The sequence below is a fragment of the Hyperolius riggenbachi genome, chromosome 9 (genome assembly GCF_040937935.1).
Source record: "Hyperolius riggenbachi isolate aHypRig1 chromosome 9, aHypRig1.pri, whole genome shotgun sequence".
Classification (NCBI taxonomy): Eukaryota; Metazoa; Chordata; class Amphibia; order Anura; family Hyperoliidae; genus Hyperolius; species Hyperolius riggenbachi.
In genome coordinates, this window is record NC_090654.1 from 1,685,394 (window position 1) to 1,712,559 (window position 27,166).

A 27,166-nucleotide genomic window follows, 5' to 3' on the forward strand; every position below is an offset into this window, starting at 1 on the left:
CCTGCACAGCATCTCCATCTGCAGCCACTTACCTGTAAGGGGGCCAGTACCCTGCACAGCATCTCTATCTGCAGCCACTTACCTCTAAGGGGGCCAGTACCCTGCACAGCATCTCTATCTGCAGCCACTTACCTCTAAGGGGGTCAGTACCCTGCACAGCATCTCCATCTGCAGCCACTTACCTCTAAGGGGGCCAGTACCCTGCACTGCATCTCTATCTGCAGCCACTTACCTCTAAGGGGGCCAGTACCCTGCACAGCATCTCTATCTGCAGCCACTTACCAAGGGGGGCAGTACCCTGCACAGCATCTCTATCTGCAGCCACTTACCTGTAAGGGGGCCAGTACCCTGCACAGCATCTCCATCTGCAGCCACTTACCTCTAAGGGGGCCAGTACCCTGCACAGCATCTCTATCTGCAGCCACTTACCTGTAAGGGGGGCAGTACCCTGCACAGCATCTCTATCTGCAGCCACTTACCTCTAAGGGGGCCAGTACCCAGCACAGCATCTCTATCTGCAGTCACTTACCTCTAAGGGGGCCAGTACCCTGCACAGCATCTCTATCTGCAGCCACTTACCTCTAAGGGGGCCAGTACCCTGCACAGCATCTCTATCTGCAGCCACTTACCTCTAAGGGGGCCAGTACCCTGCACAGCATCTCCATCTGCAGCCACTTACCTCTAAGGGGGCCAGTACCCTGCACAGCATTTCTATCTGCAGCCACTTACCTCTAAGGGGGGCAGTACCCTGCACAGCATCTCTATCTGCAGCCACTTACCTGTAAGGGGGGCCAGTACCCTGCACAGCATCTCTATCTGCAGCCACTTACCTGTAAGGGGGCCAGTACCTTGCACAGCATCTCCATCTGCAGCCACTTACCTGTAAGGGGGCCAGTACCCTGCACAGCATCTCCATCTGCAGCCACTTACCTCTAAAGGGGCTAGAACCCTGCACAACATCTCTATCTGCAGCCACTTACCACTAAGGGGGCCAGTACCCAGCACAGCATCTCTATCTGCAGCCACTTACCTGTAAGGAGGCCAGTACCCTGCACAGCATCTCTATCTGCAGCCACTTACCTGTAAGGGGGCCAGTACCCTGCACAGCATCTCTATCTGCAGCCACTTACCTCTAAGGGGCCAGTACCCTGCACAGCATCTCTATCTGCAGCCACTTACCTCTAAGAGGGCCAGTACCCTGCACAGCATCTCTATCTGCAGCCACTTACCTCTAAGGGGGCCAGTACCCTGCACAGCATCTCTATCTGCAGCCACTTACCACTAAGGGGGCCAGTACCCAGCACAGCATCTCTATCTGCAGCCACTTACCTCTAAGGGGGCCAGTACCCTGCACAGCATTTCTATCTGCAGCCACTCACCTCTAAGGGGCCAGTACCCTGCACAGCATCTCTATCTGCAGCCACTTACCTCTAAGGGGGCCAGTACCTTGCACAGCATCTCTATCTGCAGCCACTTACCTCTAAGAGGGCCAGTACCCTGCACAGCATCTCTATCTGCAGCCACTTACCTCTAAGGGGGCCAGTACCCTGCACAGCATCTCTATCTGCAGCCACTTACCACTAAGGGGGCCAGTACCCAGCACAGCATCTCTATCTGCAGCCACTTACCTCTAAGGGGGCCAGTACCCTGCACAGCATCTCTATCTGCAGCCACTTACCACTAAGGGGGCCAGTACCCTGCACAGCATCTCTATCTGCAGCCACTTACCACTAAGGGGGCCAGTACCCTGCACAGCATCTCTATCTGCAGCCACTTACCTGTAAGGGGGCCAGTACCCTGCACAGCATCTCTATCTGCAGCCACTTACCTCTAAGAGGGCCAGTACCCTGCACAGCATCTCTATCTGCACCCAGTTACCTCTAAGGGGGGCAGTACCTTGCACAGCATCTCTATCTGCAGCCACTTACCTCTAAGGGGGCCAGTACCCTGCACAGCATCTCTATCTGCAGCCACTTACCTGTAAGGAGGCCAGTACCCTGCACAGCATCTCTATCTGCAGCCACTTACCTCTAAGGGGGCCAGTACCCTGCACAGCATCTCTATCTGCAGCCACTTACCTCTAAGGGGGCCAGTACCCTGCACAGCATTCCCATCTGCAGCCACTTACCTCTAAGGGGACCAGTACCCTGCACAGCATCTCTATCTGCAGCCACTTACCTCTAAGGGGGCCAGTGCCCTGCACAGCATCTCTATCTGCAGCCACTAAACCTCTAAGGGGGGGCAGTACCCTGCACAGCATCTCTACCTGCAGCCACTTACCTCTAAGGGGGCCAGTACCCTGCACAGCATTCCCATCTGCAGCCACTTACCTCTAAGGGGACCAGTACCCTGCACAGCATCTCTATCTGCAGCCACTTACCTCTAAGGAGGGCAGTACCTTGCACAGCATCTCTATCTGCAGCCACTTACCTCTAAGGGGGCCAGTGCCCTGCACAGCATCTCTATCTGCAGCCACTTACCTCTAAGGGGGCCAGTACCCTGCACAGCATCTCCATCTGCAGCCACTTACCTGTAAGGGGGGCCAGTACCCTGCACACCATCTCTATCTGCAGCCACTTACCTCTAAGGGGACCAGTACCCTGCACAGCATCTCTATCTGCAGCCACTTACCTCTAAGGAGGGCAGTACCTTGCACAGCATCTCTATCTGCAGCCACTTACCTCTAAGGGGGCCAGTACCCTGCACAGCATCTCCATCTGCAGCCACTTACCTCTAAGGGGGCCAGTACCCTGCACAGCATCTCCATCTGCAGCCACTTACTGCTGCTTCATTTCACTGATCTTTATGGTGTAAACATTTACTCACTCATCAGCATGGAAGAAGTCTCCTTAGATCTGAATGCAACGATATTCACAAGTGTCTGAACATCCACAGCAAGGCTTCTGTGCACCTGGGGGGACACAATGTTTAATGTGAGCTGTATGAACCAATAAGGCAAAACATACCCCAACATTATACAACCTCTGGTGATTGTGGAGGTGTAAATATATACCAAATCTCAACCAATCACCGAAGAGCAGCAAATCTCAACCAATCACCGAAGAGCAGCAAATCTCAGCCAATCACCGAAGAGCAGCACATCTCAGCCAATCACCGAAGAGCAGCAAATCTAAGCCAATCACCGCAGAGCAAAAAATCTCAGCCAACACCGCAGAGCGGCAAATCTCAGCCAATCACCCCAGTACAGCAAATCTCAGCCAATCACCGCGGAGCAGCAAATCTTAGCCAATCACTGCAGAGCAGCAAATCTCAGCCAATCACTGCAGAGCAGCAAGTCTCAGGGAATCTTTGTACAGCACCAAGTCTCAGGGAATCTCTGTACAGCACCAAGTCTCAGGGAATCTCCATACAGTAACAAATCTCAGGCAATCTCTCTACAGCACCAAGTCTCAGGAAATCTCTGTACAGCACCAAGTCTCAGGAAATCTCTGTACAGCACCAAGTCTCAGGGAATCTGTGTACAGCATCAAGTCTCAGGGAGTCTCTGTACAGCACCAAGTCTCAGGGAATCTCTGTACAACATCAAGTCTCAGGGAATCTCTGTACAGCACCAAGTCTCAGGGAATCTCTGTACATCACCAAGTCTCAGGGATACTGTGTACAGCACCAAGTCTCAGGGAATCTCTGTACAGCACCAAGTCTCAGGGAATCTCTGCACAGCACCAAGTCTCAGGGAATCTCTGTACAGCACCAAGTCTCAGGGATTCTGTGTACAGCACCAAGTCTCAGGGAATCTCTGTACAGCACCAAGTCTCAGGGAATCTCTGTACAGCACCAAGTCTCAGGGAATCTGTGTACAGCATCAAGTCTCAGGGAATCTCAATACAGTAACAAATATCAGGGAATCTCTGTACAGCACCAAGTCTCAGGGAATCTCTGTACAGCACCAAGTCTCAGGGAATATCCATACAGTAACAAATCTCAGGGAATCTGTGTTCAGCATCAAGTCTCAGGGAATATGTGTACAGCACCAAGTCTCAGGGAATCTCTGTACAGCACCAAGTCTCAGGGAATCTCTGTACAGCACCAAGTCTCAGGGAATCTCTGTACAGCACCAAGTCTCAGGGAATCTCTGTACAGCATGAAGTCTCAGGGAATCTCTGTACAGCACAAAGTCTCAGGGAATCTCTGTACAGCACCAAGTCTCAGGGAATCTCTGTACAGCACCAAGTCTCAGGGAATCTCCGTACAGCACCAAGTCTCAGGGAATCTCTGTACAGCACCAAGTCTCAGGGAATCTCCCTACAGCACCAATTCTCAGGGATTCTGTGTACAGCACCAAGTCTCATGGAATCTCTGTACAGCACCAAGTCTCAGGAATTCTCTGTACAGCACCAAGTCTCAGGGAATCTCTGTACAGCACCAAGTCTCAGGGAATCTCTCTACAGCACCAAGTCTCAGGGAATCTCTGTACAGCACAAAGTCTCAGGGAATCTGTGTACAGCACAAAGTCTCAGGGAATCTCTGTACAGCATCAAGTCTCAGGGAATCTCTGTACAACACCAAGTCTCAGGGAATCTGTGTACAGCACAAAGTCTCAGGGAATCTCTGTACAGCACCAAGTCTCAGGGAATCTCTGTACAACACCAAGTCTCAGGGAACCTGTGTACAGCACCAAGTCTCAGGGATTCTGTGTACATCACCAATTCTCAAGGAATCTCTATACAGCACCAAGTCTCAGGGATTCTGTGTACATCACTAAGTCTGAGGGAATCTTTGTACAGCACCAAGTCTCAGGGAATCTGCGTACATTACCAAGTCTCAGGGAATCTCTGTACAGCATCAAGTCTCAGGGAATCTCTGTACAGCACCAAGTCTCAGGGAATCTCCCTACAGCACCAAGTCTCAGGGAATCTGTGTACAACATCAAGTCTCAGGGATTCTGTGTACATCACCAAGTCTCAAGGAATCTCTGTACAGCACCAAGTCTCAGGGATTCTGTGTACATCACTAAGTCTGAGGGAATCTCTGTACAGCACCAAGTCTCAGGGAATCTCTGTACAGCACCAAGTCTCAGGGAATCTCTCTACAGCACCAAGTCTCAGGGAATCTCTGTACAGCACCAAGTCTCAGGGAATCTGCGTACATTACCAAGTCTCAGGGAATCTCTGTACAGCATCAAGTCTCAGGGAATCTCTGTACAGCACCAAGTCTCAGGGAATCTCTCTACAGCACCAAGTCTGAGGGAATCTCTGTACAGCATCAAGTCTCAGGGAATATGTGTACATCACCAAGTCTCAGGGAATCTCTGTACAGCACCAAGTCTCAGGGAATCTGTGTACAGCACAAAGTCTCAGGGAATCTCTGTACAGCACCAAGTCTCAGGGAATCTCTGTACAGCACCAAGTCTCAGGGAATCTCCCTACAGCACCAAGTCTCAGGGAATCTGTGTACAGCACCAAGTCTCAGGGAATCTCCCTACAGCACCAAGTCTCAGGGAATCTCTGTACAGCACCAAGTCTCAGGGAATCTCCCTACAGCACCAAGTCTCAGGGAATCTGTGTACAGCACCAAGTCTCAGGGAATCTCCCTACAGCACCAAGTCTCAGGGAATCTCTGTACAGCACCAAGTCTCAGGGAATCTCTGTACAGCATCAAGTCTCAGGGAATTTCTGTACAGCACCAAGTCTCAGGGATTCTGTGTACATCACCAAGTCTCAGGGAATCTCTGTACAGCACCAAGTCTCAGGGAATCTCTGCACAGCACCAAGTCTCAGGGAATCTCTGCACAGCACCAAGTCTCAGGGAATCTCTGCACAGCACCAAGTCTCAGGGAATCTCTGTACAGCACCAAGTCTCAGGGAATCTCTGTACAGCACCAAGTCTCAGGGAATCTCTGTACAGCACCAAGTCTCAGGGAATCTCTGTACAGCACCAAGTCTCAGGGAATCTGTGTACAGCACAAAGTCTCAGGGAATCTCTGTACAGCACCAAGTCTCAGGGAATCTCTGTACAGCACCAAGTCTCAGGGAATCTCTGTACAGCACCAAGTCTCAGGGAATCTCTGTACAGCACAAAGTCTCAGGGAATCTCTGTACAGCAGCAAGCCTCAGGGAATCTCTGTACAGTTATGAATCTCACCTGTAAGGCATAGAGATGCTGGAAGGAGATGAGGGTAGATGTAAGCAGGCCAGCAGAGCAGCACAGTGACTCCCTCCCCTCATCAGGACAGGACTCCTCCCAGCTCTGCTCCGCTACAGCTTCCATCACAGCAATTAGAGAGTTGTTAGAGAGCAGCATTGCTGCGGCTGCAAAACAGAGAGCATCAGGAGTAACAGGTGGTAAGACATCATCTAGCAATCATTCTATCATCTGTCTGTCCATCCATTCATCCATCCATCCATCCATCTCTCTCGCTCTCTCTCTCTCTCCTCCCTCTCTCTCTATATATATATAGATTACCCCTTATCTTGCAGCTGGAGCTGGACTGGTGGAGGAGGCAGTACAGGAAGGTGAAGGCCGGCTGCAGGACAGTCACATTGGAGGGGCCGCACTTCTCACAGACACTGCTCACTAGGAGGTAATGAAGAGTGTATCAGTATGGAATGTCAGCTTAGGAAATGATAACACATCTCATTTCTCCTGTATGATCATTTCTGGCTGCCCTGGAAACAGTGACCGTTTACTGGGAGAGGCTGAAGTCTGGAGCCGGATGATCAAAATCCAGAAACAGAGAAAAGCAATCTGTATGGAATCATCTCAAGTATTCTATCAATCTGCTCTACATGAACATACCTGCTGATGTTTCCCTGACCCCTCTCCTCTCCATCTGCTTCACTGGTAAAGGTGCATTACACTGTGTCAGCCGTTACTGAGATGAGAGTGTTTAGCTGCTGATGTTTCCCTGACTCCTCTCCTCTTTATATGCTTCACTGGGAAAGCTGCCTTACACCATGTCAGCTGTTACTGAGATGAGAGTGTTCAGCTGCTGATGTTTCCCTGACCCCTCTCCTCTCCATCTGCTTCACTGCTAAAGCTGCATTACACTGTGTCAGCCGTTACTGATATGAGAGTGTTTAGCTGCTGATGTTTCCCTGACCCCTCTCCTCTCCGTCTGCTTCACTGGGAAAGCTGCCTTACACTGTGTCAGCCGTTACTTAGATGAGAGTGTTCAGCTGCTGATGTTTCCCTGACCCCTCTCCTCTCCGTATGCTTCACTGGTAAAGGTGCATTACACTGTGTCAGCCGTTACTGAGATGAGAGGGTTTAGCTTCTGTTTCCCTGACCCCTCTCCTCTTTATATGCTTCACTGGTAAAGCTGCATTACACTGTGTCAGTCGTTACTGAGATGAGAGTGTTCAGCTGCTGATGTTTCCCTGACCCCTCTCCTCTCCATCTGCTTCACTGGTAAAGGTGCATTACACTGTGTCAGCCGTCACTGAGATGAGAGTGGTTAGCTGCTGATGTTTCCCTGACCCCTCTCCTCTCCGTATGCTTCACTGGTAAAGCTGCATTACACTGTGTCAGCCGTTACTGAGATGAGAGTGTTCAGCTGCTGATGTTTCCCTGACCCCTCCCCTATCCATCTGCTTCACTGGTAATGCTGCCTTACACCATGTCAGCCGTTACTGAGATGAGAGTGTTTAGCTGCTGCTGATGTTTCCCTGACCCCTCTCCTCTCCGTATGCTTCACTGGTAAAGCTGCCTTACACTGTGTCAGCCGTTACTGAGATGAGAGTGTTTAGCTGCTGCTGTTTCCCTGACCCCTCCCCTCTCCATATGCTTCACTGGGAAAGCTGCATTACACTGTGTCACCTGTTACTGAGATGAGAGTGTTCAGCTGCTGATGTTTCCCTGACCCCTCTCCTCTCCTTCACTGGTAAAGCTGCCTTACACTGTGTCAGCCGTTACTGAGATGAGAGTGTTTAGCTGCTGATGTTTCCCTGACCCCTCTCCTCTCCATATGCTTCACTGGGAAAGGTGCCTTACACTGTGTCAGCCGTTACTGAGATGAGAGTGTTTAGCTGCTGATGTTTCCCTGACCCCTCTCCTCTCCTTCACTGGTAAAGCTGCCTTACACTGTGTCACCTGTTACTGAGATGAGAGTGTTTAGCTGCTGATGTTTCCCTGACCCCTCTCCTCTCCATATGCTTCACTGGTAAAGCTGCATTACACTGTGTCAGCCGTTACTGAGATGAGAGTGTTTAGCTGCTGATGTTTCCCTGACCCCTCTCCTCTCCATATGCTTCACTGGTAAAGCTGCATTACACTGTGTCAGCCGTTACTGAGATGAGAGTGTTCAGCTGCTGATGTTTCCCTGACCCCTCTCCTCTCCATCTGCTTCACTGGTAAAGGTGCATTACACTGTGTCAGTCGTTACTGAGATGAGAGTGTTCAGCTGCTGATGTTTCCCTGACCCCTCTCCTCTCCATATGCTTCACTGGTAAAGCTGCATTACACTGTGTCAGCCGTTACTGAGATGAGAGTGTTCAGCTGCTGATGTTTCCCTGACCCCTCTCCTCTCCTTCACTGGTAAAGCTGCCTTACACTGTGTCACCTGTTACTGAGATGAGAGTGTTTAGCTGCTGATGTTTCCCTGACCCCTCTCCTCTCCATATGCTTCACTGGTAAAGGTGCATTACACTGTGTCAGCCGTTACTGAGATGAGAGTGTTTAGCTGCTGATGTTTCCCTGACCCCTCTCCTCTCCATATGCTTCACTGGTAAAGGTGCATTACACTGTGTCAGCCGTTACTGAGATGAGAGGGTTTAGCTGCTGTTTCCCTGACCCCTCTCCTCTTTATATGCTTCACTGGTAAAGCTGCATTACACTGTGTCAGTCGTTACTGAGATGAGAGTGTTCAGCTGCTGATGTTTCCCTGACCCCTCTCCTCTCCATCTGCTTCACTGGTAAAGCTGCCTTACACTGTGTCAGTCGTTACTGAGATGAGAGTGTTCAGCTGCTGATGTTTCCCTGACCCCTCTCCTCTCCATCTGCTTCACTGGTAAAGCTGCATTACACTGTGTCAGTTGTTACTGAGATGAGAGTGTTCAGCTGCTGATGTTTCCCTCTCCTCTCCATCTGCTTCACTGGGAAAGCTGCCTTACACTGTGTCAGCCGTTACTGAGATGAGAGTGTTCAGCTGCTGATGTTTCCCTCTCCTCTTCATCTGCTTCACTGGTAAAGGTGCCTTACACTGTGTCAGCCGTTACTGAGATGAGAGTGTTTAGCTGCTGCTGTTTCCCTGACCCCTCTCCTCTCTATATGCTTCACTGGTAAAGCTGCATTACACTGTGTCAGCTGTTACTGATATGAGAGTGTTCAGCTGCTGATGATTCCCTGACCCCTCTCCTCTCCATCTGCTTCACTGGTAAAGCTGCATTATGGTATACTGTGTCAGCCGTTACTGAGAATAGAGTGTTTAGCTGCTGCTGTTTCCCTGACCCCTCTCCTCTCTATATGCTTCACTGGTAAAGGTGCCGTTACTGAGATGAGAGTGTTCAGCTGCTGATGTTTCCCTCTCCTCTTCATCTGCTTCACTGGTAAAGGTGCCTTACACTGTGTCAGCCGTCACTGAGATGAGAGTGGTTAGCTGCTGCTGTTTCCCTGACCCCTCTCCTCTCTATATGCTTCACTGGTAAAGGTACCGTTATTGAGATGAGAGTGTTTAGCTGCTGTGTCTGTGTGCCAGCATCCCCCTCTTGCATAGAATCAGGAGCCCTAGCCTAGAGACACAAACTTTCCTGAGACTATAGAGTCCATAATCTTGTGTCATGTAGTGTGTTTATTTTATTGCATTGGATTTATAGGAGACCAACATATTCCTTGGTGCTTTAGGGCCAGTTCACAGTAATCAGTGGCGTTGCAGAATAATTCAGCATGTCAACTCTCTGCTCATTCTCTATGGGCCTGTTCACATCTCTGCATTGTAACAGATCGCAGTATTGTAACTCACTGCTCATGCAATTCTATGGGCCTGTTCACAGTACTGCGTTGTAACAGATTGCAGTATTGTAACTCGCTGCTCATGCAATTCTATGGGCCTGTTCACATCTCTGCATTGTAAAAGATTGTGGTATTCTAACTCACTGCTCATACTCTATGAGCCTGTTCACATCTCCACGTTGTAACAGATTGCAGTATTCTAACTCGCTAGTCATACAATTCTATGGGCCTGTTCACATCTCTGCATTGTAACCTATTACAGTATTGTAACTCGGTGCTCATACAGTTTTATGGGCCTGTTCACAGTACTGTATTGTATTGCGGTATTCTAACTCACTGCTCATACAGTTCTATGGGCCTGTTCACATGTATAGTAAGTGGCTGCATGCAGGTTTTGAGGTCTATGTGCTGTCTCACAGTCATTATAACGCCCGTGTTATGGGACACAGTACAGCCATGCATCGTACATGAGGGGGAAGGTACGGAGTGCTATACACAGCAGTAATAACACAATAGGGGACAGAGTCCTGCCAAATGGACTTACACTCTTTCTACAAAATATTTCCAAACTAAGGGCTGGATTCACTAAACCGTGATAACTCATATCTTGGCCGTTTTCGCGCACGTTGTCGCATTTGCATGTGATCGCAAATTTTCACGCGCAATCACGAGTTTTCACGTGAAAACACGCGATTACGTGCGAAAATTCACAATCGTGCAAACGTGAAAACAGCCGTGATGTGAGTTATCACAGTTCAGTGAATCCAGCCCTAAGAGTGAGTTTATTGTGTGGAAGAGTCAGCAGCACATTTATACAACCATAATAAGAAGTGACCAGGGACGGCTCTACCTACAGGGGGACCCTGGGGCAAAAGTAACTAGGGGGGGGGAGGGCTGACACCCCACTTGCATCCAAATCATCCCCTGGGCCCTTAGCCATCTGCCAGGCCTGGTCCAATCCCCCCCCCCCCCCCCCATCATTAGGTGTCCACTAAGAAGCATGTATGGGTTGTGCATTATTCACCTCCTCATCTTCCTACGCAGAGTAAACACACAGCATGTCATGGGTCACCATAGCTGGAGGGGAGATGTGCACCTGAGGGGGGGGGGGGGGAGCACAGGCTCTGGTGCCCTCTATGGAAGCACCAGGCATGGGAGTGAGTCCTGGGGAGATGCTGTATATCAGAGGACACAGTTACCGTGGTACAGCATGCAACAAAGTAAAGAGCATCCAAAGTACATCTGTATGGTCATGTAAAAGCGAATGGCCAATGTTTCGGAGCCGCACAGGGCCATTTGAAGGGACATTGGCCATACGCTTTTACATGGAAGCAATAAAGATTTATTTGGATGTGCCAGCTCCTTTCTCTGCTGAATGCAGCATAGAGGGCGTCACCCTGCTTTCCCAGCTGTTACACGCCCCCTAGTGACACCGCGTCAGAGACAACACTACAAATGCTGCATAGAGGGCATCATCCCGCTCTCCCAGCTGTTACACACCCCCAAGTGACACCGCGTCAGAGACAACACTACAAATGCTGCATAGAAGGCGTCATCCTGCTTTCCCAGCTGTTACACGCCCCCTAGTGACACCGCGTCAGAGACAACACTACAAATGCTGCATAGAGGGCATCATCCCGCTCTCCCAGCTGTTACACACCCCCAAGTGACACCGCGTCAGAGACAACACTACAAATGCTGCATAGAAGGCGTCATCCTGCTTTCCCAGCTGTTACACGCCCCCTAGTGACACCGCGTCAGAGACAACACTACAAATGCAGCATAGAAGGCGTCATCCCGCTTTCCCAGGTGTTACACGCCCCCTAGTGACACCGCGTCAGAGACAACACTACAAATGCTGCATAGAGGGCATCATCCCGCTTTCCCAGGTGTTACACGCCCCCTAGTGACACCGCGTCAGAGACAACACTACAAATGCTGCATAGAGGGCGTCATCCCGCTCTCCCAGCTTTTACACGCCCCCTAGTGACACTGCGTCAGAGACAACACTACAAATGCTGCATAGAGGGCGTCATCCTGCTTTCCCAGGTGTTACACGCCCCCTAGTGACACCGCGTCAGAGACAACACTACAAATGCTGCATAGAGGGCATCATCCCGCTCTCCCAGCTGTTACACGCCCCCTAGTGACACCGCGTCAGAGACAACACTACAAATGCTGCATAGAAGGCGTCATCCTGCTTTCCCAGCTGTTACACGCCCCCTAGTGACACCGCGTCAGAGACAACACTACAAATGCTGCATAGAGGGCGTCATCCCGCTTTCCCAGCTTTTACACGCCCCCTAGTGAAACTGCGTCAGAGACAACACTACAAATGCTGCATAGAGGGCGTCATCCTGCTTTCCCAGGTGTTACACGCCCCCTAGTGACACCGCGTCAGAGACAACACTACAAATGCTGCATAGAGGGCGTCATCCTGCTTTCCCAGCTGTTACACACCCCCTAGTGACACTGCGTCAGAGACAATCCTACAAATGCTGCATAGAGGGCGTCATCCCGCTCTCCCAGCTGTTACACGCCCCCTAGTGACACCGCGTCAGAGACAACACTACAACACTGCATAGAGGGCATCATCCCGCTCTCCCAGCTGTTACACGCCCCCTAGTGACACCGCATCAGAGACAACACTACAAATGCTGCATAGAGGGCGTCATCCCGCTCCCCCAGCTTTTACACGCCCCCTAGTGACACTGCGTCAGAGACAACACTACAAATTCTGCATAGAGGGCGTCATCCCGCTTTCCCAGCTGTTACACGCCCCCTAGTGACACTGCGTCAGAGACAACACTACAAATGCTGCATAGAGGGCGTCATCCCGCTCTCCCAGCTTTTACACGCCCCCTAGTGACACCGCGTCAGAGACAACACTACAAATGCAGCATAGAGGGTGTCATCCCGCTTTCCCAGCTGTTACACGCCCCCTAGTGACACCGTGTCAGAGACAACACTACAAATGCTGCATAGATGGTGTCATCCCGCTTTCCCAGCTTTTACACGCCCCCTAGTGACACCGCGTCAGAGACAACACTACAAATGCTGCATAGAGGGTGTTATCCTGCTTTCCCAGCTGTTACACGCCCCCTAGTGACACCGTGTCAGAGACAACACTACAAATGCTGCATAGATGGTGTCATCCCGCTTTCCCAGCTGTTACACGCCCCCTAGTGACACTGCGTCAGAGACAACACTACAAATGCTGCATAGAGGGCGTCATCCCGCTTTCCCAGCCGTTACACGCCCCCTAGTGACACTGCATCAGAGACAATCCTACAAATGCTGCATAGAGGGCGTCATCCCGCTTTCCCAGCCGTTACACGCCCCCTAGTGACACTGCATCAGAGACAATCCTACAAATGCTGCATAGAGGGCGTCATCCCGCTCTCCCAGCTGTTACACGCCCCCTAGTGACACTGCGTCAGAGACAACACTACAAATGCTGCATAGAGGGCGTCATCCCGCTCTCCCAGCTGTTACACGCCCCCTAGTGACACTGCGTCAGAGACAACACTACAAATGCTGCATAGAGGGCATCATCCCGCTCTCCCAGCTGTTACACGCCCCCTAGTGACACTGCGTCAGAGACAACACTACAAATGCTGCATAGAGGGCGTCATCCCGCTCTCCCAGCTTTTACACGCCCCCTAGTGACACCGCGTCAGAGACAACACTACAAATGCTGCATAGAGGGCGTCATCCCGCTTTCCCAGCTGTTACACGCCCCCTAGTGACACTGCGTCAGAGACAACACTACAAATGCTGCATAGAGGGCATCATCCCGCTTTCCCAGCTGTTACACGCCCCCTAGTGACACCGCATCAGAGACAACACTACAAATGCTGCATAGAGGGCGTCATCCCGCTCTCCCAGCTTTTACACGCCCCCTAGTGACACCGCGTCAGAGACAACACTACAAATGCGGCATAGAGGGCGTCATCCCGCTCTCCCAGCTTTTACACGCCCCCTAGTGACACCGCGTCAGAGACAACACTACAAATGCTGCATAGAGGGCATCATCCCGCTTTCCCAGCTGTTACACGCCCCCTAGTGACACCGCGTCAGAGACAACACTACAAATGCTGCATAGAGGGCGTCATCCTGCTTTCCCAGGTGTTACACGCCCCCTAGTGACACTGCGTCAGAGACAACACTACAAATGCTGCATAGAGGGCGTCATCCCGCTTTCCCAGCTGTTACACGCCCCCTAGTGACACTGCGTCAGAGACAACACTACAAATGCTGCATAGAGGGCATCATCCCGCTTTCCCAGCTGTTACACGCCCCCTAGTGACACTGCGTCAGAGACAACACTACAAATGCTGCATAGAGGGCATCATCCCGCTTTCCCAGCTGTTACACGCCCCCTAGTGACACCGCATCAGAGACAACACTACAAATGCTGCATAGAGGGCATCATCCCGCTTTCCCAGCTGTTACACGCCCCCTAGTGACACCGCATCAGAGACAACACTACAAATGCTGCATAGAGGGTGTCATCCCGCTTTCCCAGCTGTTACACGCCCCCTAGTGACACCGCATCAGAGACAACACTACAAATGCTGCATAGAGGGTGTCATCCCGCTTTCCCAGCTGTTACACGCCCCCTAGTGACACTGCGTCAGAGACAACACTACAAATGCTGCATAGAGGGTGTCATCCCGCTTTCCCAGTTGTTACACGCCCCCTAGTGACACCGCATCAGAGACAACACTACAAATGCTGCATAGAGGGTGTCATCCCGCTTTCCCAGCTGTTACACGCCCCCTAGTGACACCGCATCAGAGACAACACTACAAATGCTGCATAGAGGGTGTCATCCCGCTTTCCCAGCTGTTACACGCCCCCTAGTGACACTGCGTCAGAGACAACACTACAATGTGATTCCCACCATGGTACAGCAGTCTGAAGTAGACCCCCTCCGTCTCTCGGCTCGCTGGACCTTTCTGTTGTGCCAGACACAGAAGACTGAGAACCAGAGGCAAATTCTTCACTTCTGCAATAAAGGAAGCACTTCATAATGTTATTCATTCACTGGAGACACTTATGTGCTACATCTGACATAAGAACATGTTATACAAATGAAACGTTCACATTGAAGTGCTACTAATGCTGTGCTTCAACCTTTACCTTGTAATTCTGGGAAACAGAACCCGGGACTCTCCTCAGGATGATTGGGGGTGTGGCCATTATTCAGTGCTGGTATAATGCTTTGTGAATTAGGAATATAGGAACAGAACACAATGACCCGGGACTCTCCTCAGGATGATTGGGGGTGTGGCCATTATTCAGAGCTGGTATAATGCTTCGTGAATCTATATATATAAAATCGGATGTATGTAGTATGTGTGTATGTGCCGCGATCACTCGAAAACGGCTTGACCGATTTGAACGAAACTTGGTACACAGATCCCTTACTACCTGGGATGATATGTTCTGGGGGTCTCGCGTCCCCCCTGCACACCTGGGTGGAGCTACAGTCAGCAAATCAGATTTCACCCATTCATGTCAATGGAAAAAATGGAAAAGGCTGCCATTCTCACAGTAATCAAGCCAGAGTCCCCACACCTGCAACAGTTAGTCACTCGGTGACCGAGGTTACAAATCCAGGAAAAGTGGGCGTAGCATAAAACAGCCAATCAAATTTCAGCCATTTATTTTTAATGGGAAAATGTAAACTGCAGCCATTCTTAGGCTTCCTACACACTGCCATTAACAGTGTAAGAATGGTTGCAGTTTATATTTTCCCATGTTAAAAATTTAGTTGTTGGCGCCGCCCACGTTTTCTAACCTTGACATACAGTCACTCAATTACCAAGTTTATGAGCTTTGGTGTCCTTGGTATCAATAATTTGTATACTCCCATTGAAATTAATCAAATCTGATTGGCTGTTTGCGGCTCCACCCCCTTTCTGAATTTAAGCCCCAGTCACCCAGTGACCAACTGTAGCAGGTTTGAGGCATCTGCTATTAACAGTTTAAGAATAGCAGCAATTTAAATACAGTATTCCCCTTGAAAATCAACAGGTGAATTTTGATTGGCTGTTGTAGGCTCCACCCATTTTCCTAAATATATTCATCCCAGTCATCCAGTGACCAACTGTGCCAAGTTTGAGAACCCTGCCAGGTTTAGGGTTAGGGTTGGCCATTGGGTGACTGGGGTTCAATTGCTGGAGAGGGGCGGCGTCACAAACCGCCAATCTGATGTATTTAATTTCTATGGCAATATACAAATTATTGATGCCAAAACTCACAAACTTGGTCACTGAGTCATTGTGCGTTAGGGTTCGAAAAAGCGAGTGGAGCCGACACCAGCCAAATACATACCCGGGCAACGCCGGGTTATCAGCTAGTAAGATATATAGACAAGTTACTTGTTATAGTTAGTTTTTCATCTCGGATCTGCTTTAACTCAGATGGTAACCGAACCAACCAGGGGAGATGCTCTGCTGGATTTGGTCATTTCAAATAGACCCGATGTTATATCTAATGTGCAAGTTCTAGAACATTTGGGAAATGGTGATCATAATATGGTAACATTTGACCTGCTACTCAACAGGGCTGTGAACAAGGGGACAACTAAAACTATGAATTATAAAAAGGCCAACTTAAACAAGCTCAGGGACTTGCTAACATTGGTAGACTGGGAGAGCCAATTACAGGGCAAGGACGCTGAAAGTTAATGGCAAACTTTCAAACAGATTCTTAATGACTATTGCAGAATGTTCATACTTTATGGAAATACAAATTCTAGATCTAAAAAAAAAGGCCTGTATGGATACATAATACTGTTTTAGACATGATGAAGTGTAAAAGGAATGCCTTTAGTGCTCTACAGAATGAGGGGACAGCAGCTGCACTAAAGTATTATAGTGGAATAGCTGATGCCCCGGCGTTGCCCGGGTATGGATTTAGCTGCTGTTGGCTCCATCCACTTTTCCTAACCCTAACACACAAACACTCAATGACCAAGTTTGTGAGCTTTGGCATCAATAATTTGTATATTCACATAGAAATCAAACAAATCAGATAGGCTTTTTGTGGCTCTGCCCCTCTCCAGCATTTGAAAAATGGCAGCATTTTTAATATTCCCCTTGAAAATCAACAGGTGAATTTTGATTGGCTTTTGTAGGCTCCACCCACTTTCCTGAATATTAATCTCAGTCACCCAGTGACCATCTGGGCAAAGTTTGAGAACCCTGCCATTAACAGTGTAAGAATGGCTGCAGTTTATATTTTCCCAGTAAAATTTGTTTTGGGCTCCACCCACTTTTTGTAACCTGGACACACAGTCACTCAATGACCAAGTTTGTGAGCTTTGGGTTCTTTGACATCAATAATTTGTATTTTCCCAGTGAAATGAAACAAATCTGATTGGCTGTGGCTCCGCCCCCCTTTATGAATTTGAACCCGTGACCCAATGACCAACTGTACTAGGTTTTAGGCTTGTGCCCAGGACCGGATTTGTGGGAAGGCTACCAGGCCCGTGCCTAGGGCGGGACAACAGCTAGGGCACATGAGCCATCTGTCTTGCTGAACTCATCTGGCAACGTAATGGAGCGGCTGTGTGGTACCTGTTTCCCGCACTGTATCAGCGTCTGCACATGCTCTGATCTCCGCCCCGACAGTGTACCTCTATGTGCACTGCAGTCTTTTACTGCTCTCCAATCACAGTGCAGTAACCCTGGCCATGTGGTCCCTCCTGTTGACAGCTCCTTGAGGCGTGAGATTTCCCTTGCCTGCAACTTTGAGTCTGAGAGTTGTGATGTACTATAGTGCAGTACTTATGCCGGGCATTGAGAGCAGGCACCTGGGGACAAATCAGAGGCAGATGCAGGGGAACAGAGACTGTCGGCCTCTGGTGACCATACTTGGTCCCTGCAGGCTGCAGCCATTCACTGCCACCCACTGTGAGTAACAAAAGCTGGCTGCTCATTTCCTGTGCAGGGGGCTGGAGCTGACAGGCTAGATTGTGAGGGTGGGGGATGCATTGCAGAGATGGAGCTGATGCATTCCTGAATGAGTCGGGCATGGAGGGATTTCCTGAAGCTGCAGCCAGTGGATATGGCTCTCTGCTACTTACTTGTTTCTTCCTCTCTTTTCCTCCATTCTGGCTCTGTCTTACCTGTCCATTTCCACCCTCCTGCCTGTCTAGTAAGCCTGGTTCACATCATCTAATTTCTTGTTAAACAGGAGTAGTGATTGGAAAATCGATTGCACTGATTGGACCTTTTGAAAATTATCAATTCCACCTGTCAATCTGCCAGGAAATTGCATGGTGTGTACCAGGCTTAAGTTTCATGCTGAAAATGGGGCCCATGGTGTAGCAAGTGTCAGTTACAGTGTTCCTAAGACAGGGTAAAAAAAAGATGACAGTAAAAGGAAAAGCACGTAGGGTGGCACTAGATGCCCTGGTAGGCAGCCCCAAGGGGGTAGCAGGGGTTAAAGGCTGTGCCTCCGGATCAACCAGATACAATTGTAGCAAAGGAAGAGCAAACAGAAATCCGGGCGCCAGCCAGCAGAAAATGCTGCATACAACTCCTTTATTTCATCCCCAAGATCCCCGACAGACAATTGCAAGGCCTAACAGCCGTTTCACAGACCAATCTGCTTCTTCAGAGGAATCTGCTTCTTGTTGCCTCTGAAGAAGCAGATTGGTCTGTGAAACGGCTGTTAGGCCTTGCAATTGTCTGCCAGGGATCTTGGGGATGAAATAAAGGAGTTGTATGCAGCATTTTCTGCTGGCTGGCGCCCGGATTTCTGTTTGCTCTTCCTTTACTAAAAAAAAGATGACTTTTACTTTATCTGGCGCTTCTTCCAGCCCCCATAGTCTGTCGGGTCCCTCAGTGTCTTGTGAGTCCCCTCCGCTGTGTCGCTGTCACCACAATTAAAGTCTGCGATTACAGGGCATACATTGTCCCGGCAATGCTACTTCTCCATCGCACTCCCAGAGACAAAAGTGTTCTGCACATGCACAGTTCATAACGACTTGGAACTTCGCTTCAGCAAAACGCTCCTGGCTACGGTAGTGCAAACAAGGAGGGACAGCGCATGTGCCATAGTGCATGACTCAGTTGTGTTACAGACTTTATCTGGGGTGAATGGAGGGGAATCAGAGAATGCCAAGTGACCTTAATGACTACATGGAGGTGGAAGAAGGCCCAGGTAAGTAAAACCCAACTTGTTTCCCCTATCTCAGGTTTACTTCACACTGTATTATATACCTTCTCATGCAGATCAATGGCATATCATACAGAAATACCCATTATTAATGTTATTGTATGTAAAATAGTGAAATGAGGTGATATCAATGATTTGCTTAGTTATTTCTTAATGCCTGGAACACCCATCTCGGGGATTTTTAATTGTTTTAAAATTTTTTATTGTTTTGAGAAACTTTAGCATTCACGGGTGTCACGGAACAGCCGTGAGAAACGCGGGCGAATTGGAAGGATCCGCGCAGTCCAATTTCTGATCGCTTTCTGGCTACATTTGTGCAGCCATTACAGGAATCAGAACTGACATTCCTGGGGTTTTTTTTTTCATTTTTTTCTCTTTCCCTCTTTCCAGGAAAAGGCACAAGCCTGATGCAGAGTGTCCCTGGCTTCAAGCTGTGCTGATGGCCCATCCATCAGATGTAGTTGATAAGCACCATGACAGAAGCAATTTGGGGAAAAGTCAGACATTCTGGCTCCCTCCCAGCAGGGGAGCTGACACGTAGCTTGCTGCCACAAGCTTCAAAGAGCCTTTGCCTGGGGATGATCTGCTATAAATCCCAGAGGTATCTCATAATCCATAAACTGCTATATGCGTCATATTTTCTGTGTTGCCAGGCTGGCAGACCCTCCAAACTAACAGAGCATGCTTGGCCCTGTCTGGCGCTGGTTCTGAAGAAGTTTCAGAACATTCTGAGGTAAAGACTGCCAGTTAGGCAGTTTGAAAATGCCCTGATGATACCACAGGGGTCCCACCCCTCATGTCTGGTATCAGGGCGCTGGGTAAATCGAGAAAGACCTGAAAATGTTAGTAAATCTGCCGTGACCTGTACGGTTCTGTGAGATAGAGCCCATATATGGTTAGATATGATTTCTAGTCCCCAGGACAAGGGGAGGGCTCATCTCATATTCTAAGGGGGTGTGTGGCTCCCCGCCCTCACTCCCTCCTACTGAAGCAGGGGCATAAGAATGGCAGAGGACCCAAACTCAGTGTCCTCCACCCTGAAAACACCATCTTGATCTCATCTGTGCCAGCTTGAGGATATGCTGGCATCCACCTGATCTGAACTCTGAACTTTGATCTGAAACAAAGGATTTTACCAAGGACTTTATGATTCTTCCCACAAAAGGACATCTTTCCATGAAACTAAGTATTTTTTCTCCCTTTCTGTTATTTTTCATACTGGCTATTACTGTTTTAATAATTGTTGATTTTAATAATTGTCTGTATATATTAATTATTTATATTGTCCGTGAATAAAAGACTTTATCAAAGTCATTCACTGTTCCGCTACCCTGCTTATCAGCCGCACAAACTGAACCAGACTTCTGAAGAGACGCTACTATTGTATTGTTGATATCTAGACAGAATAGAGTTTAACCGTTTTTATTCGCAGGACCAGTCAGTCAGTTGGGTCCACTGGCCCATACCAGTGGTGGTGGCAGTTATACCCTGAAATCGTGTGTAAGTTGTAATTACCGTACCTCACAGGCTCCCTTCTGGTCGGGCTGCTGCCCAAATTTCTGTTGGTTTCTGCGCAAAGATCACGCCCACAGCTTGCATGGTCTGTGTGCTGAAACCGATTGGAAGGCAATTTGCGGTCTGGCCACTAGGGCTCCTGTGACAACGGGTGTTGTGGACAGATCTTTCCTTTCTTCGTTTCTAGACTACGTCGGAGAATAGAGAGGCACTTTATTCAGGAGGGGGGGGGGGGGGGGTGAGAATGCTAATACTTGGGAAGGGGGCCGTTGGTGACAGCAGGCCTTAGGCAGTACAAAGTACAAATCCGGCCCTGCTTGTGCCATTAACAGTGCAAGAGTGGCAGCAATTTCAACCTTCCCCTTGAAAAAAAACAAATGAATTTTGATTGGCTTTTTTAGGCTCAACTCACTTTTCTGAATATTAATCCCAGTCACCCAGTGACCAGCTGTGCAAAGTTTGAGAACCCTGCCATTAACAGTGAAGAATGGCAGCAGGTTACATTTTCCGAGGGAAATCTGTTTTTGACGCCACCCACTTTTTGTTATCTTGACACACAATACCAAGTTTTGAGCTTTTGGGTTCCTGGCATCAAAATGGTGTGAATGGAAGCATTTTATCCAGCAAATTAGATTGGCTGTTTGTGGCTCCGCCCCTTTAGTGAATTTGAAGCCCAGTCACTTAATGACCGACTGTAGCAGGTTTGCGGCCTCTGCCATTATCAGTGTAAGAATGGCAGCAGTTTCAATATTCCCCTTGTAAATCAATAGGTGAATTTTGATGGGCTGCTGTAGGCTCCACCCATTTTCCTGAATATTAATCCCAGTCACCCAGTGACCAACTGTGTGAAGTTTGAGAACCCTGCCATTAGTGTAAGAATGACTGCAGTTTATATTTTCCCATGTAAAAAGTTAGTTGTTTTTGGCTCCGCCCACTATTTCTAACCTTGACACACAGTCACTCAATGACCAAGTTTATGAGCTTTGGGGTCCTTGGCATCAATAAGTTGCAATTTCCCACTGAAATTAAACAAATCTGATTGGCTGTTTATGGCTCCACCGCCTTAAGGGCCCTTTTCCACAGGCGGCGATTGCGATGCTGAATCGCAAAATGCTAGTGATTTTTAAATCGCTACAGTTTGCATTTTAACATAGGAATCGGTTGGAATCGGCATCAATAAGTTGCAATTACACACTGAAATAAAACAAATCTGATTGGCTGTTTGTAGCCCACTCCCTTTTCAGAATGTAAACCCCAGTCTCCCAGTGACTGACTGTACCAGATTAGAGGCCTCTGCAATGTAAATAATCCCCTTGAAAATCAATCAATCCCAGTCACCCAGTGACCAACTGTGCCAGGTTTGACAACTTGACACACTTGGTCACTGGGTGACTGGGATTAATATTCAGAAAAGTAGGTGATGCCTACAACAGCCAATCAAAATGCACCTATTGATTTTCAAGGGGAATATTGAAACTACAGCCATTCTTACACTGTTAATGACGGAGGCCTCAAACCTGATACAGTCGGTCATTAAGTGACTGGGCTTCAAATTTACTAAAGGGGCGGAGCCAACAAACTGCCAATCTAATTTTCTGGATAAAATGCTTCCATTCACACCATTTTGATGCCAGGAATCCAAAAGCTCAAAACTTGGTATTGTGTGTCAAGATAACAAAAAGTGGGTGGAGTCAAAAACAGATTTCCCTGGGAAAATATAAACTGCAGCCCTTCTTCACTGTTAATGGCAGGGTTCTCAAACTTTGTACAGTTGGTTTACTGGGTGACTGGATTAATATTCAGAAAAGTGGCCTAAAACAACTAATCAAAATTCACCTGTTGTTTTTCAAGGGGAAGATTGAAATTGCTGCCATTCTTGCACTGTTAATGGCACAAGCCTCAAACCTGGTACAGTTGGTCATCGGGTGACTGGGGTTCAAATTCAGAAAAGGGGCGGAGCCACAGCCAAATCAATTTGTTTCATTTCCCTGGGAAAATACAAATTATTGATGTCAAAGATCCCAAAGCTCACAAAATTGGGCATTGAGTGACTGTGTGTCCAGGTTACAAAAAAAGAGGGGGGAGCACTATTAACGGCAGGGTTCTCAAACTTTGCCCAGATGGCCACTGGGTGACTGAGATTAATATTCAGGGAAGTGGGTGAAGCCTATAATAGCCAATCAAAATTCAGTTGTTGATTATCAAGGGGAATATTAAAATTGCTGCCATTTTTACACTGGTAATAGCAGATGCCTCAAACCTGCTACAGTTGGTCATTGGGTGACTGGGGTTCAAATGCTGGAGAGGGGCGGAGCCACAAACAGCCTATCTGATTTGTTTGATTTCTATGGGAATATACAAATTATTGATGCCAAAGACCCCAAAGCTCACAAACTTGGTCATTGAGTTTTTGTGTATTAGGGTTAGGAAAATTGGATGGAGCCAACACCAGTCAAATACATACCCGGGCAACGCCGGGGCATCAACTAGTCCAGTATTTCTCAACATTTTATTGGTATGTACCCCTTTTAAAACCCTGTACTCACCAAGTACCCCCTGCCATAGTAAACATTATCTCAAGTACCCCTTGACAAATATATTTTTAATCATAGTACATAATAATTGGTTGTAAACAATTTCCAAGCATTTACTGTTGCTTTTAATTAGCTAAAATACTAATTTGGTGTTGTTTATATAGGATTTATCATTTTCTAAAACTCTAAATTTGTTATACTTGGTTAATTATATCAAGCCAAAGTACCCCCTGGAACCATCAGAAGTACCCCCTGGGGTACGCGTACCGCATGTTGAGAACCTAGTCAATATATATATAAAATCGTATGTATGTATGTATGTGTGTATGTGTGTATGTGTGTGTGTATTTGCCGCGATCACTCGAAAACCCCTTGACCGATTTGAACGAAACTTGGTATACAGATCCCTTACTACCTGGGATGATAGGTTCTGAGGGTCTCGCGTCCGCCCTGCACACCTGGGCGGAGCTACAAACAGCAAATCAAATTTCACCCATTCATGTCAATGGAAAAAATGGAAAAGGCTGCCATTCTCACAGTAATCGAGCCAAAGTCCCCACACTTGGTCACTGGGTGAATGAGATTAAGATTCAGGAAAGTGGGTGGAGCCTACAACAGCCAATCAAAATTCATCTATTGATTTTCAAGGGGAATATTTAAACTGCTGCCAGTATTACACTGTTTATAGAAGAAGCTTCAAACTTGCTACAGTCGGTGACTGGGTGACTGGGGTCCAAATTCACTAAAGGGGCGGGGCCACAAACAGCCAATCATATTTCTTTGCTGGATAAACTGCTTCCATTCACACATTTTTGATGCCAAGAACCTGAAAGCTCACAAACTTGGTCATTAAATGACTCAGGTTACAAAAAGTGGGCGGAGCCAAATACACATGTCACTGGTCAAATATAAACTGCAGCCATTCTTACACTGTTAATGGCAGGGTTCTCAAACTGTGCATAGTTAGTTACTGGGTGACTGGGAAATTCAGGAAAATGGGTGGAGCCTACAACAGCCCATCAAAATTCACCTGTTTAATTTTCAAGAGGAATGTTTAAATTGCTGCCATTCTTACACTGTTAATAGCAGATGCCTCAAGCCTGCTACAGTCGTTCACTGGGTGACTGGGGTTCAAATTCAGAAAGGGGGCGGAGCCCCAAGCAGCCAATCAGATTTGCTTAATTTCAATGGGAATATACAGATTATTGATACCAAGGACCCCAAAGCTTAAAACTTGGTAATTGAGTGACTTTATGTCAAGGTTAGAAAAAGTGGGTGGAGCCAACTACTTTTTTTCACATGGGAAAATAAACTGCAACCATTCTTACACTGTTATTGGCAGGGTTCCCAAACTTGTTGGCTAATGGGTGACTGGGAATAATATTTAGAAAGTGGGTGGAGCCTACAACAGCCAATCAAAATTCACCTATTGATTTTTCAAGGGGAAGTCATTGGGTGACTGGTGTCCAAATTCACCAAAGGGGTGGAGCCACAAACAGCCAATCAGGTTTTGTTAGATTAATTTCAGCCATTCTGTTATTGGCAGGGTTCTCAAACTTGACACAATTGGCCACTGGGTGACTGGGATTAATATTAAGGAAAGTGGGTGGAGCCTACAGCAGCCAATCAAAATTCACCTGTTGATTTTCAAAGGTAATATTTACATTGCTGCCATTCATGCACTCTTAATGGCAGAGGCCTCAAATCTGGTACAGTCAGTCACTGGGAGACTGGGGTTTACATTCTGAAAAGGGGGCGGGCTACAAACAGCCAATCACATTTGTTTAATTTCAATGGAAAAATGCAACTTATTGATGCCAAGGACCCCAAAGCTCATAAACTTGGTCAATGAGTGACTGTATGTCAAGGTTAGAAACAGCCAAAAACAACTAACTTTTTACATGGGAAAAACTGCAGCCATTCTTACACTGTTAATGGCAGGGTTCTCAAACTTCGTACAGTTGGTTACTGGGTGACTGGGATTTATATTCAGAAAAGTAGGTGGAGCCTATAAAAGCCAATCAAAATTCACCTGTTGATTTTCACAGGGAATATTAAAATTGCTGCTATTCTTGCACCGTTAATGGCACAAGCCTCAAATCTGGTACAGTTGGTCATTGGGGTTCAAATTCAGAAATGGGGGTGGAGCTACAAAAAGCCAAACAGAATTGTTTTTATTGATGCCAAGGACCTGAAAGTTCACAAACTTGGTCATTGAGTGACTGTGTGTCCAGGTTACTGTTATGATCATGTCTGCAGCGTTTACTGCTGGCTGCAGTGGTATTGCAACCCAAGCAGTTCTGATGTCATTACATGCATTTTCTTGCATAGTTTGGTTTGCACTTAAACTAGTTGCTGATTCCATCTGCAGTCGCTCTGAAGTTAATGACAGTTTAATATGCTTTTGTGTAAACAAACATGGTCTGCTGCAATGGAGGGGCAATCCCTTTCCTGCAGGCTGCATATCATTGTCTGCCTTTTCCTGCTGTCAGCCTGTGATTAATTACCATTCACTTGTGTGGGAATCTGCAGGTCTGCTCCCATTGGATGACCTCAGTATAAAGAACTGCTTCCTGCAATGCTTGATGGGCTACCATAGTCTCAGATTCTGTCTGTTACTCTGCTCGTGCCCCACCTCGTTCCTTGTCTGTGTGGACTGCGCTGACTCCTGCGAAGGGGTCAGCGAGTCCTCCTAGTTCTGCTCTTGTTCTAGAAGTTGTTACTCTGCTTGTCTTGTGTCATATATTGGTTCATCGCCAATATATACGCATACTTGCGCATTTTGTTATTTTCCTTGTATTCGTGTTACGTTGATACATCAGTGTCGCTGATATATACGTACACGAACTGTTTATTTCCTGTGTTCAGTTAGTCAGCCTTCCAGCACGTTTTGGTAGTTTGCGCGTATCGTGAGCACCCGTGCTGAGCTAGTATCCTGCTCCTGGTCCTGTTTGTGGATTGCGTTCATCTCTGCGAGGAGATAACGAATCCTTCTGAATCCTGTCCTGTTACCGTTTGTGGATTGCGTTCATCTCTGCGAAGAGATAGCGAATCCTTCTGAGTCCTGTTCCCTGTATTGCTCCAGTGCTAGTCAGTGTTCCTGCTTATGTCATATATCGGTTCATTGCCGATATATACATATGTTAGTCAGACGTTACAAATAGTTTCATTGATAGCTGTAATTGTAATACGCTAGGAATACATACTTATTGTATATTTGTCTGTGTTACGTTCATCTATCTTGATCCTGCTATTTCCTGACTATCTTTTCCTGTCTTTGTGAGGCACGCCATCGCTGCAAACGCATTGGCTGCCTCATTCCAGTCTGTCTTATTGTGGACGCTTGCTGTCACTAAGTAGTGGCTAGTTAAGCAAGCGTTCATTCTGTCTACCTGTCCTGATCTCCTCAGTCCTGGTTTATGCGCTCAGCGCTACTTTGCGCTGAGACGTTATTACGAAAGTGTTGTTTGTGGCTGTTCGGATCTGCACCGGCTCTGTGCACCACAATCTCCTATTGGAGTCAGTCCTCTCCTCCACTAAACTGGGGATATCCTGATCCCTTGTGCTGGTGTGTGTACCTCCTTCACCTCAGCTTATGTGTTGCATGCTGACTGTGGAGATTACACCTCCAAGCTTAACAGTTACAAAAAGTGGGCAGAGCCAAAAATAAATTTCACTGGGAAAATATAAACTGCAGTCCTTCTTACACTGTTAATGGCAGAGGTCTCAAACTTTGCCCAGATGGTCACTGGGTGACGGAGATTAATATTCAGGGAAGTGGGTGGAGCTTATAATAGCCAATCAAAATTCACCTGTTGATTTTCAAGGGGAATTTTTTAAATTGCTGCCATTTTTACATTGTTAATAGCAGATGCCTCAAACCTGCTACAGTCGGTCATTGGGTGACTACAATCCAAACGGTGGAGAGGGGCAGAGTCACAAACCGCCAATCTGATTTATTTAATTTCTATGGTAATATACAAATTATTGATGCCAAAGCTCACAAACTTGGTCAT

General features: G+C 47.8%; 1 protein-coding gene across 2 annotated transcripts in view; it reads right to left on the reverse strand.

Annotated features, from left to right (window-relative positions):
- Positions 1–27,166, reverse strand: part of MEI1 (meiotic double-stranded break formation protein 1) — a 501,764-nt gene that overhangs the window by 163,305 nt on the left and 311,293 nt on the right. For both annotated transcript variants that reach the window (XM_068254993.1, XM_068254992.1), the window contains 4 exons: positions 14,813–14,917; positions 6,424–6,534; positions 6,103–6,269; positions 2,827–2,911 (listed from right to left, as the gene is read on the reverse strand). In XM_068254993.1, the coding sequence (XP_068111094.1) occupies positions 2,827–2,911; positions 6,103–6,269; positions 6,424–6,534; positions 14,813–14,917 (468 nt within the window). The remainder of the gene's footprint in view (positions 1–2,826; positions 2,912–6,102; positions 6,270–6,423; positions 6,535–14,812; positions 14,918–27,166) is intronic.